We start from the raw sequence: 16151 nt of genomic DNA on the forward strand, positions 1-16151 counted from the left end.
TGATGCTAATGCTAAACTGCAGAACAATGAGACCAAACCCATGGACAACGCACTGTACCGAGATTACCCATACTTTGCTGACATTCAGGTGATGATATTCATTGGATTTGGGTGCCTTCTGGCCTTCTTCCGTCTCTACGGCTTCAGTGGAATGGTCTTCAATTTCCTGACGGCCACCTTCGCCATCCAGTGGGCCATCCTGGTACAGGGCTACTTCCAGTTCAGCCATGCTGGGAAGATCCACCTGGGGGTCATCAACCTGATCAATGCTGAGTTTGCCTGTGCCGTGGTGCTCATTTCCTTCGGGGCTGTCCTGGGAAAGACCAGCCCAGTGCAGCTCCTAGTCATGGCCCTGCTGGAGGTCCCAGTGTTCTCAGTCAATGAATGGGCCGTGCTCAAGTACCTGAGGATCAACGATGCAGGGGGATCCATCCTCATCCACCTGTTTGCCTGCTATTTCGGCCTGGGTGCAACATTTGTCCTGTACAGGCCACGTCTGAACGAGGGTCACGCCAAGGAGAACACCAGCTACCAGTCAGACATCCTGTCAGTTATGGGCACCCTGTTCCTCTGGGTGTTTTGGCCCTCCTTTAACTCTGCTCTAACCCTGAAGGGAGACGACCAGCACAGGGCCATCCTGCACACCTTCATAGGCCTCAGCTCCTCCACCCTCACAGCCTTCGCCCTCTCTGCCATGCTCAACAAGAATGGCAAGATTACAATGGCCGACATCCAGAACGTGACCCTGGCGGGCGGGGTGACAGTGGGGGCGTCGGTGGACATGATGATCTCCCCTGCGGCTGCGTACGCGCTGGGTGTGATGGGCTGCACCGCCTGCATGCTGGGATACAAGTACCTCAGCCCCTTCCTGGCCCGCCACCTCCGGATCCAGGACCAGTGTGGTATCCACAACCTGCATGGCCTCACAGGACTCATATCCTGTGCCGCAGGGATATGTGCCATCCTGACAGCCACTGAGGAGGTGTATGGACCCAGCATGTATGAGATCTTTAGCCACAGGGCACCTATGGAAGGAGATCCTAAGCTTCTGGAGCTCCAGGAGTTGATCCCTGGTCTGCAGCCAGGTCTGGGGCGCAGTGCCAGGGAACAGGCCCTCTACCAGGTGGCAGCTGTGTTCTCCACTATGGGAGTGGCAGCACTGGGGGGCATATTGACAGGCTTTGTGTTGAAGCTGCCGTATCTCGCATCACCCTCAGATGACCTCTGCTTTGATGATGAGCTATTTTTCAATGTTCCGCCTCATTATGATTGTCCGATGGCCCTAAATGGTCAAATCAAAACTGACGATTCGACAGCATCATAGGGTGCTAGCTATGCATTTAGTTGTATAAATAAGTTTAATGCTGAATGAAGGTAAAACATTTAAATTGATTTGATAATCATGCAGTTTAGCAATAGAATAAATCCTCATTCGTGGTTAATGTACTCTGTGATCCATTTCTCTTTCTTGCACTTTTTATTTTACAATCCCACATGAGAGGTTTTATGGACACAAACTTGGTTTTGTAACCAAATTAACCATTGGGTTTTTATTTGTACTTATTTTAAGATGTTTTAGTATGCAAGTCTGTGTCTCGCTGCCTAATGAAATCCATTTGTCTATTTTTAGTGGTTTGTAAAAGTGCGTCATCTCATACTGACTACAGTAGCCTCACACACCTGACTGTTAAATGTATTAAGGTCAGAGGGCTTTTGTTTTCAAGTGTGGTACAACATTGGTAATTTTATGTCAAATGACCTGAGAATGAATACAATTTTGCGGTTAGCAAAAAAATTGCAAATGTGGGCACTCAAACCACATGATTATATCATTCATACAGTGTACATTAACATAATACAGAATATTGACATATCCACATTCACATAATACAGAATATTGATACTAATTTGATGACTCTATTAATAAAGAATCTCTCATTACAATCCCACTATTGCTTTACACTGTTCCTGCAGTCCTCCTTGCGATGTTGTATTGTGTATACTGATTTAGATCATGTTTAGTGGAGTGGTGAAAGGTATTTTACAGCTCCTTAAAGGGTCACAAAGTCTGATGGCCAACATGCAGTAAGCTATTATGCAACTACTTAAGGTGACCCTTTAGCATGCAGAGAGGCCTTGAGTGCAAAATTCTTAGCTAGGGACTAATATTTTTCCTGGTTAGGAAATTCTCCTGATCTTGTGAATTTATTTCCTGACATCAAACAAGTGTTTGAAAATTGAAAGAGGTTGTTATTCTACAGCCAAATTACAGTCGTAAAGAGCCAGACATGTTTATTCCCCACAAAAAAAACACTAAATAAATAAATAAAAGGTTGGCTACATAGCTCTGTTCTATGATCATATCTGTGCAGGGGAGGTAATGCAGTCCTAGGAGGCATTTGTTTTTCACATTTTGGGTGATTTGATCTAATATTCCGGTAGGTGGCGGTAAAGTACCATATTGAAAAGAGAGAGGCGGTGGAGTAGCCTTTCTAGATAGCTAGGACAAACAACCCCGCCTTCCTCGAGGCTTGAGTGCAGAGCGCCATTTTAGAGAGGCAAAGGAAGTTGTTTTGTGAAACAACTTCAAACGCTTGAAAGGCGAAGAAAGATAACTAATATAAAGCTAAATACTTTACGGGCTGTTACTGATAATTTCGTTGGGTAATACGTAGTCTAGAGAGAGCATTTTCTGGAGCGATTATTTTGAATCTGTTGGTAGGAACAGCAGCAGGCGAATCCGAGGTCAAATTGGGCCTATTTTAGAAGGAGGCAACGGTAGTTCGCAGGCTAGCTCACTGGCTGATTGGTTAGCTTGCTAGCTAGGTAACTATTCATTTTCTGGTCACAGAAAAAGAAGCAGACGGGACGGGACGGTGGGACAAATCCCTGCGGTAAATTACCATTGCACATCTTCCTCAGATAGTAGTAAACGAACGTTGGCTAGTTAGTTAGCTAACGCCAGTTACGTTACTAGTAAACATCTTGCTAGCTAAATGTCTTCGCTATAGTTCTTAATCAGCTACTGTAGGTAGCTATAACTAGTCTAGCTAACATTAGCTAGCTGTAAGCTGCAGCCTAACGTGTAGGAGTGTTGGTCAAATGCATTGGAATGTTCCACAGTTGATGCTCTGTGTTGTCAGCTGGGAACTATTTAGCTAGCTAGTTAGCTGCCCAGCTAAAATGTAGTTATATTGTTAGAACATTCAACTAGCTACTGGTAGCTAGCTAACAGTTTTTCTAACTAACGTTAGCTAGATTGCTAACTAACGTTATATTCTGTGGCCGCAGTAGACCTAACGAATTCTATATGAATGTAATGTTTTTATCTTGTGACTAAACATGAGTTGATTGTATCTTGTTTTCTCTTGCAGGAGACCATGGCAGACGATTTTGACATTGAGGCTATGCTAGAGGCTCCATACAGAAAGGTGGGTAGAATTGCCAGGCTTGTATGTTTTTTTTTTTGTGCATTCACTATTTGCTGATCTAGTATCATCTTGCTGCTCAGAGATGTATAAGTTCGCTATTATTGATAGTTAAATGATTGTGTGTGCCTCTCAATGTATGAATGTGGTGTGTGATGCAGTCAGACATAATCCAAAATTCTCAATAAACGCCCATCTATCTTTCTTTGTAGACTTGCCTAATGATATCTCACCTCTACTCCCATGAATTCACCTTTGATTCCAGTGTGAACTGTGAAAAAAGTAAGGTAGTAATTGCGCAATGTATTGATGTACTGTGATCCCCCTAGGACAAAAAGAGCCTCATCTTAGAACATCCTATCACCTGTTCGGTTGCAACAAGGTGAATGCAAATGGATGATAATCAGCGCATTTTACCTCACATGCAAAGGAGACAGTATTTAAAATTTCTGTTGACATGGTAACTAACGGCATTGTTCCACCATGTTTACACCTGTTAGTTAGATTGACCGCGATACCAGTAGTTCTGGCACATATTCTATTTATATGCATTGACATTTGTTATGCATCGTTGTCAAGTAAGTCAGACCTGAAATAGACCTTACGTGTGTTAGTACTTTTACCCTTACATGTCTTTTCGTAGATTAGTCTACTGACTCAATAGTATACGTTGTTTTACAAATCATTGATATGGCTTAAATGTGTAGTCATGATTTTGCCGAGGTCAACAGAGTAAGCTATTGATAACTTTGAAATATGAATACTGTCTCCAAGCCCAAGTCTATTGATTCCGATTCGTAAATCAGCATCTTGACTTTGCATGCCTTTTAACACCAGTAATATTCAAAGTTTATTTTCTTATTACAACTTATTTAAGATTTTCATTTCAAGATTTCATTTCCATGATACATTTAGTTATTGATTTCACCAATAAGAATAGTTTTCCCCCTCATGAAATACAAGCCAAAATGGATCACCTCCATTCAGCCGGCACTAAAAGAACAAACATAGGTCATTTAACATGAGGCTGAACTAGTGGATTTTTTCTTTTCAGTTTTTCTTGGGAGTCCATATTACTAAGCAGTGTGAATCCCTGTTTGCTTCAGGGCGAGATGTGTGACAGAGGTGGCATCGAACTCTTACATTCCAAGAAGGAAAATGGGTGAAGATCACTGGACTGGCACCAACCACAGGATCTCTTTTAGTGGCTGTGGGCCAAGCATGGCCTCAGTGGGCTTAGGAACAGATAGTGGTATTGGTACGACAAAGCAGGAGGGGTGGGGTTGAGATGACCAAACTGTTACCATGGCTTACTGTAGCATGCCAAAATGTTAGATACTTTCCCCATACACCTTGACTTTTGGTTGGATTGAGTACTGTACAGCATGTAGTTATAACAGTGGGTGGGGGTGGAACTCTACAGGGGCTGTAGATGGACCACCTTAGATACTTCTCCAACATATCAGTAATGTTAACAGTATTTTTACTAAATGAATATATTCTGTATTTTCTTGTTCCCTCCCCTTACCCCTGACGACTTGCAATGTTTCCTCTACGTCCTCATGATGTTCTTCTATCGACCCTGCTTAGGATGAGATCAAGTCCTCTAGCGCTAATGGACATGAGGAGCGCAGTAGTAAGAAGTAAGTACTGAGTTTTAAACTTGTGCTATTTGCTAAACCGTCTTCACATTATCTGGTCAGTTAGCTATCTACAGTTTTAGTCAGGTTTTAATCATGTAACCTTTACAAAACTACATCAGTAATGGACAGAAGATGTTTCAAGTATCTGTTAACAACTGTATTATTTGATTCCGTGACTTGCACTCTGACAATCTCGACTTGTGTTCCAGGAAAAAGAGGAGCCACAGTAGGAGTAGTCGGAGCCCGAGCTCTGACAAGCGCAGAAGCAAGAGCAAAGACAGGAAGAAGAGCCGGGACAGGAAGAGGAGTAAGAGTCGGGAGAAGAAACGCAGCCGCAGTAAGGAGCGCCGCCGCAGCGGCTCCCATAGCAGGGAGCGTGCCGGGCGCTACAGAGGACGCCGCAGCCCCTTGTATGTATAGAGATATTCCAATTTTGGCGTCCCTTATCTGTGTTGTCTACTTCCCACATTTTGGTGGGGAATAGTCTGCTTTATCATTTCAATGTAGGTAATTTATTTTTCCCCCCTTGAAAGCTGGCAGTACAAATGTTGATGATGAAATGAAACAGGATTTTGTATTTGACAGCGGTATAGTAAAAAAAAAAATCATCTAGGGTATGGTGGTTGACTTCTGTGTGGATGTTCAGGCATGAGGTGGATAAATAATGCTGTAGCCCTGGTTTTGTCCTCAGGTCAACCCCGTTTATTACTCCTTTCTTACTTCCTCTTTCAGCTGAGTGTCATGTGACTGGGCTGATTTAGCCTTTGTGTTTCAAGAGAAGTAGAGTACACAAAGTAGGCCCAAGTGGGGGTGGAGGCTGTTGTAGGGCCCATTTTGACTGTCGCCTTTATGGATGAGAAAGTGTTCATCATTCCTACTATGCAGCTATGCAGTTTCCTCCACAGATAGTCAGTGTGTCCCTAAAACTTAAAGCCGAACACATAGGCATGAATTGTACTCTTAGGCATATTAACCTACTCCGTTGAGGTCATTGGTAATTGAATATACACTTAACACATATTATACACTTAACACTTATTAAAAACCAACACAGTTTGAAATATAATCTTCATCAGTAGTAGGCATACATACTGAGCTGAACCTTGTTTTACACCCCTAGTTTGGGGCCGAAATTTAACGGTGGTCCAGGAGGGAAGATTGGCCCACCAAATGCCAACAAACTAAGGTTTTTATGATTAAATTCTTTGTGATATGACGTGTTGGTGGTTGGCTGTCTTGTCATTAAAGTATTAATGTAAAGTCTGGGTTAGAACTAACTCTTGTGATTGTTAATTTTTTCAGTCGTAGGCGCTCAAGAAGTCGTAGTCCCTTCAAGAAAGACAAGAGTCCAGTAAGGTGAGATACACGGCTGGATTGTCTAGTTAGAAGCTCTCGTGGTTTCAGATCAGTTTTGTGAACTGGAATTCTTTTCTCACCGTCCATCAAAAAAGTGTTTATCTGTTTTCTTTTTCAAGGCAACCAATTGACAACCTGACCCCAGAGGAGAGGGATGCCCGTACTGTGTTCTGTATGCAGCTGGCAGCCAGAATCAGACCACGAGATCTAGAGGACTTCTTCTCTGCTGTGGGGAAAGTCAGTATTCACAGTTTACACACATTTTAAAGTAGAAGCCTGAAATATGTCAAGATCAAGACTTTATTTTGCCAAAGCATTTAGCTAATGGTCAATAGGAAGGTGCGCACTCTTGACACACTATTGCTATTTTGTCCCCTGTAGGTGAGAGACGTGAGGATGATCTCCGATAGAAACTCCAGGAGGTCAAAGGGCATTGCCTACATTGAGTTTCTGGAGGCGAATTCGGTCCCATTGGCTATTGGCTTGACTGGACAGAGACTTCTTGGAGTGCCCATCATTGTCCAGGCCTCTCAGGTAGTTGGTTTAACCATAACATTTTTAGAAATGATGGAATTAGTAAATGTGATGTCACCTTTCACAACTAACTTGGCAGATGGCATAGACTCACCATTTTTGTGTGTGTGCAGGCTGAGAAGAACAGAGCAGCAGCAATGGCCAACAACCTTCAGAAGGGTAATGCTGGCCCCATGCGGCTGTACGTGGGCTCTCTGCACTTCAACATCACAGAGGACATGCTGCGAGGCATCTTCGAGCCTTTCGGAAGGGTAAGGAGGAAACCACATTACTTGTCATGTATGTTAAAACCTGTTATGGCTGCAATCCCGATACCGGGATCAATATGACAACTACCAGTGAAAATAGAGGGCGCCAAAATTCAAACCACAGAAATCTCATAATTACAATTCCTAAAACATACATGTCTTATATCATTTTAAAGCTATTCTCATTGTTAATCCCACCAAAGTGTCTGATTTCAAATAGGCTTTTCAGCGAAAGCACTACAAACTATTATGTTAGGTCTCCACCAAACCACAATAAGCATAGCCATTTTCCAGCAAAATATAGCCTTCACAAAAACCAGAAATAAAGATAATTCAAGGTTAGTGATTCATTTTATCTTCTTCAGATGACACTCATAGGACTTCCATGTTACACAATACATGCATGTTGTGTTTGATAAAGTTCATATTTATATTTAAAAAATCTGAGTTTACATTGGTGCGTTAGATTCACTAGTTCCAAAAATAAAGTGATTTTGCATAGCCACATCATTCAACAGAAATACTCATCATAAATGTAGATGATAATATAGTTATACACATGGAATTATAGATATACCACTCCTTAATGCAACCGCTGTGTCAGATTCTTTTTTAAACGTTATGGAAAAAGAAATGCATGCAATAATCTGAGACGGCGGTCAATTTAAAAACACCACAGCCTCAAAGATGGCGTCAATATAAACAAGAAATGACATGATAAATATTCCCTTACCTTTGATCTACAACAGAAAGCACTCCAGGAATCCCAGGTCCACAAATGTTTGTTTTGTTCGAAAATGCCCGTTATTTATGTCCAAATACCTTCTTTTGTTCGAGCGTTTGATATACATATCCAAACGCTAATTCTGGTCAGCGTTATATCGGACAAAAATTTCAAAGGGTGATATTACCGGTCGAAGAAACATTTCAAACTATGTACAGAATCAATCATTAGGATGTTTTTAACATATAGCTTCAATAAAGTTCCAACCGGAGTATTCTTTATTGTCTTCGTGAGCAATGGAACGCAAGTGACTACCATGAGGAAAAGGTGAGATCACAAAATGGCTGCTTGATGGACAGCTGATATATTCTGCTGTCATTCACTCCCTCAACAACATAGAAGCCTCATTATAATTTCTATTGATGGTTGACATCTAGTGGAACCCCTAGGCAGTGCAACATCATTCATATCTCAAGGAGATTTCATTGGGGACTCTGAATACATAGAAGCTCAGATTTATGACTTCTTGTTTTGATTTAAACTCAGGATTTTGCCTGCCAATGAGTTCTGTTATACTCACAGACATCATTCAAACAGTTTTAGAAACTTCAGTGTTTTCTATCCAATACTAATAATAATATGCAAATATTAGCAACTATGACTGAGGAGCAGGCCGTTTTGATATGGGCACCTTTCATCCAAGCTACTCAATACTGCCCCTGCAGCCATAAAAAGTTAACCTCAATTTTCCACTAACTCTGTTCTATCTAACTGGATGTTTTTTTTCCTTAACAGATTGAGAGCATACAGCTGATGATGGACAGTGAAACTGCACGATCCAAAGGATATGGTTTCATCTCAGTAAGTTCCTGATTCCAAAAGTGTGTGTGTGCCATGTTATTTAGCTGATTTCCTACTGGGTGACTGTGTGTAATTGTAGTTTGCAGATGCAGAGTGCGCTAAGAAAGCATTGGAGCAGTTGAATGGCTTTGAGCTGGCCGGACGGCCCATGAAGGTTGGTAACGTGACAGAACGCACCGACTCCTCCACCGCCAGCTCCTTCCTGGACAACGACGAGCTGGAGAGGACGGGCATTGACCTGGGCACCACCGGGCGCCTGCAGCTCATGGCCCGGCTGGCAGAGGGTGAGCTATTAGCTGATGTTTTTGAGTGAATGTAGTTTCTTTTGTGCTCAAAATTGCCATTGGGTTTATTTGTCAGCAGTTAGTAAAAGTTGAGCTTAGTATTCAATATCTCCACCTGTTGTGATGAAATGTAAAACCTATATCAACCAAGGTGTTGTTACCCCAGTTGACCTCTAATCACTCCAATATGTGTGCTCAAGTTGTTTTAAATAGCATTGAACAGACTTGATGCTAATGAATACTTGTTTCCCTCAGGTACTGGTCTTCAGATTCCTCCAGCTGCACAACAGGCTCTACAGATGAGTGGTTCCATGCACTCCTCTTCAATCCACTTCGGCAACATGGCAGCTGGTACAGGTACTCGCATGATCTATACTGTATGTAACATGTCACACTACATATTGTGGAATGAACTACTCACTGGCCTCATCTTAAGACACGGCAGACATGCCTCTCCTCAAAGGAGAAAAGTTCAAAACCTGTGATTTTGAATTTGAAGCTTTATTGATACCTCATGCTAATGTGAAATGTACTAAGTTTGCTTTGACTGTTGATCATAACTAATTCTAGAGGTACATAGCAAACGAGAGCTGTCAGACCTCCATTGGCAGGATGGTTTCCAGTGAACGATGAATGCAAAGTGGGTTCAAATGATCTGGAGACTGCGTGGGTTCAAATGATCTGGAGACTGCGTGGGTTCAAATGATCTGGAGACTGCGTGGGTTCAAATGATCTGGAGACTGCGTGGGTTCAAATAAACTGCTTCTGTGACCACCAGTATTTGATCATCTCAAATGTACCACCATAAGACTTCTCATCCTTTCTCACTATCGTTTATCTTTTAATGATCTCTTCCACATTTATCTAATGGATCCACACGTAAACACTAAATGCCAATCTGCCATTGCCACCAATACTCCTTTATGTGGTATGTTCATCGCTTCTGACCACATCCCTGCAACAACCTGCCATGTTGTCAGCTTTTGGTGAAAGACATCTCAGAGACTTACTCTATCTGAAAGATGTTTTCTTCCCTCACTATGACACTGCGTGAAAAGAGCACATTGAATATAATGGGCAACTGGTGGGAAACCTATAATGAGTTGGCATCATTCAAGTCAACCTGTGTGTTTTGTCTTGCCAAAGCCGGCAATTTGTCTTACTAAGTGAATGGACACTTACAACTTGCTGAAACACTATAATGTTAGATGGAATGCTGATATTAAACTAACATGTAGGAACAGGAGAACCTTAGCTTCTCTGTGTTTGCCTTATGGTATAGATGTCCACCTGTAGCAACTAGGTCTAATGGTATGATGTGCACTGCAGTGTAGTAAGTAAATGGTCTTGGCTATGCTCTTCATCTATTGTGCATCTTTCCATCCTCACAACCTAAATAATTTCCCCTTTCCAGCCTAAGTGCAAGTTTTTAACTTCTCTTCTTCTAATCTTTTAGACATACAAGCCAGGCTGAACCCACCACCTGAAGGTGAATGTGAAAGATTGGAGTGCACAATTTATCAAATCTGCACACAATTTAATGCTTATCTAAAATAAATCCTTTCAAGTTCTCATGTTTCAAACCAGAGTGAAATCTCCCATGGTCCTTTTTTCTTGTTGTGGTCTGAAATCATTGCTGTCATGCATACTGAATTCACAGTATGCATATAAATGCTTTTCTTGTTTAAGCCAAATAAGATTCTCAAGCTCTCCGTATACATCTTCTCTGGTTTTCTTGTGTGTAACTACATTTTGTCCAACAGTGCATTGAAACAACACGGAAGAAAGACCAGTCCTGTACTTTTACATGTATTCATTGATTGCTTGTTAAAGGGGGGAGGTAATCAAATTTACTAAGTCAACCTGATGATTAAGTCAGATGCAGGGTTGGGGTCAATTACAGTATGTTCAGGAGCTGATGGTCAATTCAACAGACAGGAATTCAACTGCACTTGACCCCCCTGGTGAGAAGGACCTCTGTTAATGATGTTGTCATCTCCTTTTACAGCTGTTGCCAACCCTGCCCTGAACCTGGGTCCAAGCATGAACCAGGCCATGAACCTCCCAACTCAACCACTGGCTACACACTGCCTACAGCTGTCCAACATGTTCAGCCCACAGTCGTAAGACACTACTTTCCCCTTTTCATTTCATGATGGCAGAAACCATTGTTTTAGAACTTTGATTCACTGAACTAGGTTCACAAATGCATCACCAAATGTAAGATTAGGGTACAATTGGGGAGATACTAAATAACTGTCAACTCATTGATTATGGCTTTTTTTCTGGGAGCCAAAAGGGCTTAACTTTTCATTTCATGAAGCTTGGTTAGGCGAGTCATTAGTTTGTGATGAAGGGGTTGAAACGACCTGCCTCCTTTCCAGGGAAAATGAGCCTGGTTGGGACATCGAGATTCAAGATGACGTCATGGAGGAGTGCAACAAACATGGTGGAATTGTCCATATATATGTCGACAAGAACTCACCTCAGGTAAGACCCTTTTAAAATGCACTATAGAGGTGGATAGTTCTAAACTGGTCCAGCAAATTATGCACTTTGCCCCCCAAAAATTTGGTGCTGCATGTTTTATATAATTGTAAAATCTAGAATGTTACGTTAATTTCAAGATCAATTATAGCCTTACGTCCATCAAATTGTCTGTTGCAGCTTGCCAAGTACCTCAACCCCACAATTTCATCCACTGAGTTTAGTGCAGACTATTTATAAAATAATATATATATTTTTTAAATTATGCCCCCGAGTCTCTGTGCAGTTATTTCAAAATGTTAACCCTTGTACCTATGTTTGTACTCTGTTGCGTGCCTTTGTTTGCTGAAATCCATACTTTTTAATAAAACATTAATGAAATACAGCCACAGTGTTTCCTTGTTGAGATTCAATTGGCACATGTGCTGAGTTGCCATCTTAGAGCAACAGCAATGAGGAAAGAGTCAGTTGTATTTGATTTAAGCAAACAAAGACACGCAACAACCGAAGCCAAACATGGGTACACGGTAAGGGTTTAAGAATTTACATTTGGAAAGTATCGACTGCATAGCAAGTCGGAGGTTCATTTAAAAATAAAAAAAATCTAGTCTGTGCTCAACTCTGGATTTGAGGTACTTGGGCAATGTTGCAGATCGATAGATGTTTTATTGCCCTTACCGCTTCCTTTCTCTTATAGGGCAACGTGTACGTAAAATGCCCCACTATCCCAACTGCGATGGCTGCGGTGAATGCCCTACATGGACGGTGGTTTGCAGGTGTGTATCCTTGTACCAGTGCATTCTATAGGGTCATTATTTGATATTTACATACCTTGCATTTATATCAGTTATGTTTGAGGCATGGGATAATGGGAAGTAATTGAAACAAAACTGTACCATGTTAGCACAGAGTTTCTAAACCCAGAGGCACAGCATTGCAAGACTACTGGGAACGCTTGCCAAAATTCTTAGTTGATAATTTAATCGAAATGTGAAGGCACAACCTAGATTCGAGCAAATGTCTCAAGTAGTTGAACATATTACTCCAACCTTGTAAAAGTGACAAACTGGCACATTTTAGACTAAAACAACTTTTATATTGACGGGGTGCCTTTGATTTGACGGCCTGCACATGCAGTTTGGCACGAGACCACCGTTAAACGCTTTTTCTCTTTCTACCCATGAGCTTAGTTAGCCAACATCGCCTACAAGTGTGATCAGGGATTTCTATAGGCTAACTGCTTCTCCAATCTTCCTACTGTACTGTCTTTTATTTTAGGTTCAAGTGAGTTGTGCTGCTGATTATTAAAACATTTTTATCTCTAGCTAGAATGGTTTTTTATTTTAGAAATCTGCTTTCTACATTCATAAATAACTTGTTCTTATGTGTTAGACAAGTAATGATGCAAGTTTTTTTTCTTTTCTCCGTAGGTAAAATGATCACTGCGGCGTACGTACCCCTTCCAACCTACCATAACCTTTTCCCTGATTCAGTAACGGCCACCCAGCTACTGATGCCTTCGCGGCGATAAGTCTGCCATGCATGGCGTAGATGTTGCAACGGCTGTGGGCTTCAAAATGTACATAATGTTTGCTAATATGTTGGGAACTTATTTACCAGAGTAGCAAAATACTGCACCAGTCCACCCAATCTTCATTCAGAAATACAAAAGGTTTTGAAGGATATTTGTTTTATTGTTCAATCTGACAGCCATCAGGCTGAGCTTGAGTTCTGTATCCGCACATTTCTGTTGGTGCACTTGAGCAAATTACGTTGTGTGTTTCAACCTACATTGCGATAAGGAGTTGTTATACAGTGGTAAGTGGGTACTAAGTAGATTTAAGTTGAAACTGACCACAAAAGAACCCATTTTGGGGACAACCCCACCTAATTAACCTCTGATTCTAAGTGCAGTTTGCTCTGTCCTCATCCAATTACCACTTATCATTGTACGTTTTGTCATTCAGTTCGGCTTTAGAAATTGATTTGCCCAGTACGTTTTTCAGTTAATGTGTTAAATGAAAAGAACAATGCCTACAAACACCCAAAAACAGATCTATTTTTTTGTTGTTAACAACTTCAAGGTATTCATTGTGTTTGAGATCACTAAGTTTTTAACATTTGTAATCAAAACTTGATTTTGTAAAAACTCTTGATTTAAATTTACTATCAAAATAAGTGATTTGGGTGGTTCAATGTGATGTGCATTTTGTCTTGTTGACATTGGATTGTTTCATCTGGAATGAAGGGGGATGTGAAATGTGTTTGTAATAAAATCCTAGTTTACAACAGCTGGTCTTGTGGTTTACACTCAGACCTTTTAATAATTACTGTTTTAATTAGAGGTTGACCAATTATGATTTTTTTTCAACACTGATACTGATTATTGGAGGACCAAAAAAGCCGATACCGATTAATCGGACGATTCTTTAAAAAAAAATTAACACTTTTTTTTGTTATTTATTTGTAATAATGACAATCACAACGATACTGAATGAACACTTATTTTAACTTAATATATCAAAATCTATTTAGCCTCAAGTAAATAATGAAACATGTTCAATTTGGTTTAAATAATGCAAAAACAAAGTGTTGGAGAAGAAAGTCAAGTGAAATATGTGCTATGTAAGAAAGCTAATGTTTCAGTTCCTTGCTCAGAACATGAGAACATATGAAAGCTGGTGGTTCCTTTTAACATGAGTCTTCAACATTCCAAGGTAAGAAGTTGTAGGTTGTAGTTATAGGACTATTTCCTTCTATACCATTTGTATTTCATTAACCTTTGACTATTAGATGTTCTTATAGGCACTTTAGTATTGCCAGTATAACAGTATAGCTTCCGTCCCTCCTCGCTCCTCCCTGGGCTCGAACCAGCAACACAACGACAACAGCCACCATCGAAGCAGCGTTACCCATGCAGAGCAAGGGGATCAACTACTAGAAGGCTCAGAGCGAGTGACGTTTGAAATGCTATTAGCGCGCGCTAACTAGCTAACCATTTAACTTTGGTTACACCAGCCTCATCTCAGGAGTTGATAGGCTTGAAGTCATAAACAGTGCAATGCTTGAAGCACAACGAAGAGCTGTTTGAATGTTTACAAGCCTGCTTCTGCCTACCACCGCTCAGTCAGATATTTAGATGCTTGTATGCTCAGTCAGATTATATGCAACGCAGGACACGCTAGATAATATCATCAACCATGTGTAGTTAACTAGTGATTATGATTGTTTTTTTTACAAGATAAGTTTAATGCTAGCTAGCAACTTACCTTGGTTTACTGCATTCGCACGACAGTCTCCTTGTGGAGTGCAACAAGAGAGAGGCAGGTCGTTATTGCGTTGGACTAGTTAATTGTAAAGTTGCAAGATTGTATCCCCCGAGCTGACAAGGTGAAAATCTGTCGGTCTGCCCCGAACGAGTTCCTAGTCTGTCATTGAAAATAAGAATATGTTCTTAACTGATTTGCCTAGTTAAATAAAGGTATAAACAAATCAGCGCCCAAAAATACAGATTCCCGATTGTTATGAAAACTTGAAATCGGCCCTAATTAATCGGCCATTCCGATTAATCGGTCGACCTCTAGTTTTAATATACAGTAAAGCTTCAATTCACAAGTGGACATTATATTCCTACCCACAGTTACACCATGGATATGGTACTGACAGAGAACTCAATACATTTAGCAGTAGTGTACTGGCAGAGTTTGAGAAGTTTTGTGCTTGGAACTTCAGATAATCTTGACCACTTTTTGCCAACTCACTATTCATTCCCTTTAGACTGCACTAACTCCCATTAATGCCAATTATGAAACTCGCATCAAATAATGCCTGACCCTTGTCAGCAGGCTCTAAAGAGAATTTCTTATGACAATGATGCATTCTGGTAATAACCTGTTAGTCAGGCCTAAAAGACTTCTAAGAATGTGAAATGTCAGAGTCCCCTAAGCCCATGATAAGATGTTTGTGTAGAACTCCCCAGGTCAGCAGTGATTTGTTGAAACTTCAGACTTCAATAAACATGAACCCATAACCTCACACCCAAACTTTGGTCCCCTTACTGTACTTTGGGTCTTGACATTAGGCTGGGACCCTTGTGAGTACATTGTCTTATGCATTTATCCTATGTGCTATTGCTGTTTTCCACACCATTGACTATAAGAAAGCCTTCTTGCCCCCTTCAGAGGGGTAAGACATAAACATCCATTCAATAGGGCACATGTTCAGTGCTCTATGTATCCACTTTCAGGGAATAGGAATGGTTAACAGTAGGCATGGGTTCTTTTTGTTTTTCTTGATTCATTTCGAATCGGATTATTTGATACATTGTCCTTTGTGTTTTGGAAACAAGTACTATTGTGCCTGAGAGATGAGTAGCAGTGACAGGTTCATCATTGCTCTGTGATTCTGCACCAGAGGCCACAGGGATGACAGCAATGACTTAATTGAGGCTTTATTCAATAACCTAACAGTGGTTCTGTTGGCCCTCATCAATGGCACCGTTGTACACCTTCACCAACGTGACCTTCCACAGCGACTCCAGGTACAACATCCTTTACATGGAGCTAATCAATTATAGCATCATGTCT

General features: G+C 41.0%; 2 protein-coding genes across 4 annotated transcripts in view; both read left to right on the forward strand.

Moving 5' to 3' along the window:
* The window catches only part of LOC112222271 (solute carrier family 12 member 5), a 120017-nt gene extending 114946 nt beyond the window's left edge, over window positions 1-5071 (forward strand). Inside the window, exons 26-28 of the mRNA XM_042304046.1 lie at window positions 22-2894; window positions 3375-3431; window positions 3641-5071. Of these exons, the coding sequence (XP_042159980.1) occupies window positions 22-1324 (1303 nt within the window). The 3' untranslated portion in view covers window positions 1325-2894; window positions 3375-3431; window positions 3641-5071. The remainder of the gene's footprint in view (window positions 1-21; window positions 2895-3374; window positions 3432-3640) is intronic.
* LOC112222270 (RNA-binding protein 39) lies at window positions 2813-13856 on the forward strand. 3 transcript variants are annotated; one of them, XM_024385013.2, is made up of 17 exons: window positions 2813-2894; window positions 3375-3431; window positions 5019-5071; window positions 5281-5481; window positions 6192-6257; window positions 6374-6427; window positions 6547-6664; window positions 6809-6961; window positions 7075-7212; window positions 8729-8794; window positions 8874-9078; window positions 9334-9435; window positions 10535-10567; window positions 11087-11201; window positions 11463-11568; window positions 12263-12341; window positions 12996-13856. In XM_024385013.2, the coding sequence occupies exons 2-17, from the start codon at window positions 3381-3383 to the stop codon at window positions 13094-13096; spliced, it is 1641 nt and encodes a 546-aa protein (XP_024240781.1). In that variant the 5' UTR covers window positions 2813-2894; window positions 3375-3380; the 3' UTR covers window positions 13097-13856. The 3 variants fall into 3 exon arrangements, with proteins under 3 accessions (XP_024240781.1, XP_024240782.1, XP_024240783.1); XM_024385014.2 differs by lacking the exon at window positions 10535-10567; XM_024385015.2 differs by lacking the exon at window positions 6192-6257.
* Window positions 13857-16151: the final 2295 nt, after the last annotated feature.

The sequence above is a fragment of the Oncorhynchus tshawytscha genome, linkage group LG22 (genome assembly GCF_018296145.1).
Source record: "Oncorhynchus tshawytscha isolate Ot180627B linkage group LG22, Otsh_v2.0, whole genome shotgun sequence".
Taxonomy (NCBI): Eukaryota; Metazoa; Chordata; class Actinopteri; order Salmoniformes; family Salmonidae; genus Oncorhynchus; species Oncorhynchus tshawytscha.

Bases quoted from the DNA above. Each gene is read 5' to 3' on its own strand.
- LOC112222270 (XM_024385013.2), top strand. From the start codon at position 3,381: ATGGCAGACGATTTTGACATTGAGGCTATGCTAGAGGCTCCATACAGA. The intron at 8,795-8,873 runs GTAAGTTCCTGA...GTGTAATTGTAG, and splicing joins AAGGATATGGTTTCATCTCA to TTTGCAGATGCAGAGTGCGC. The intron at 9,079-9,333 runs GTGAGCTATTAG...TGTTTCCCTCAG, and splicing joins CATGGCCCGGCTGGCAGAGG to GTACTGGTCTTCAGATTCCT.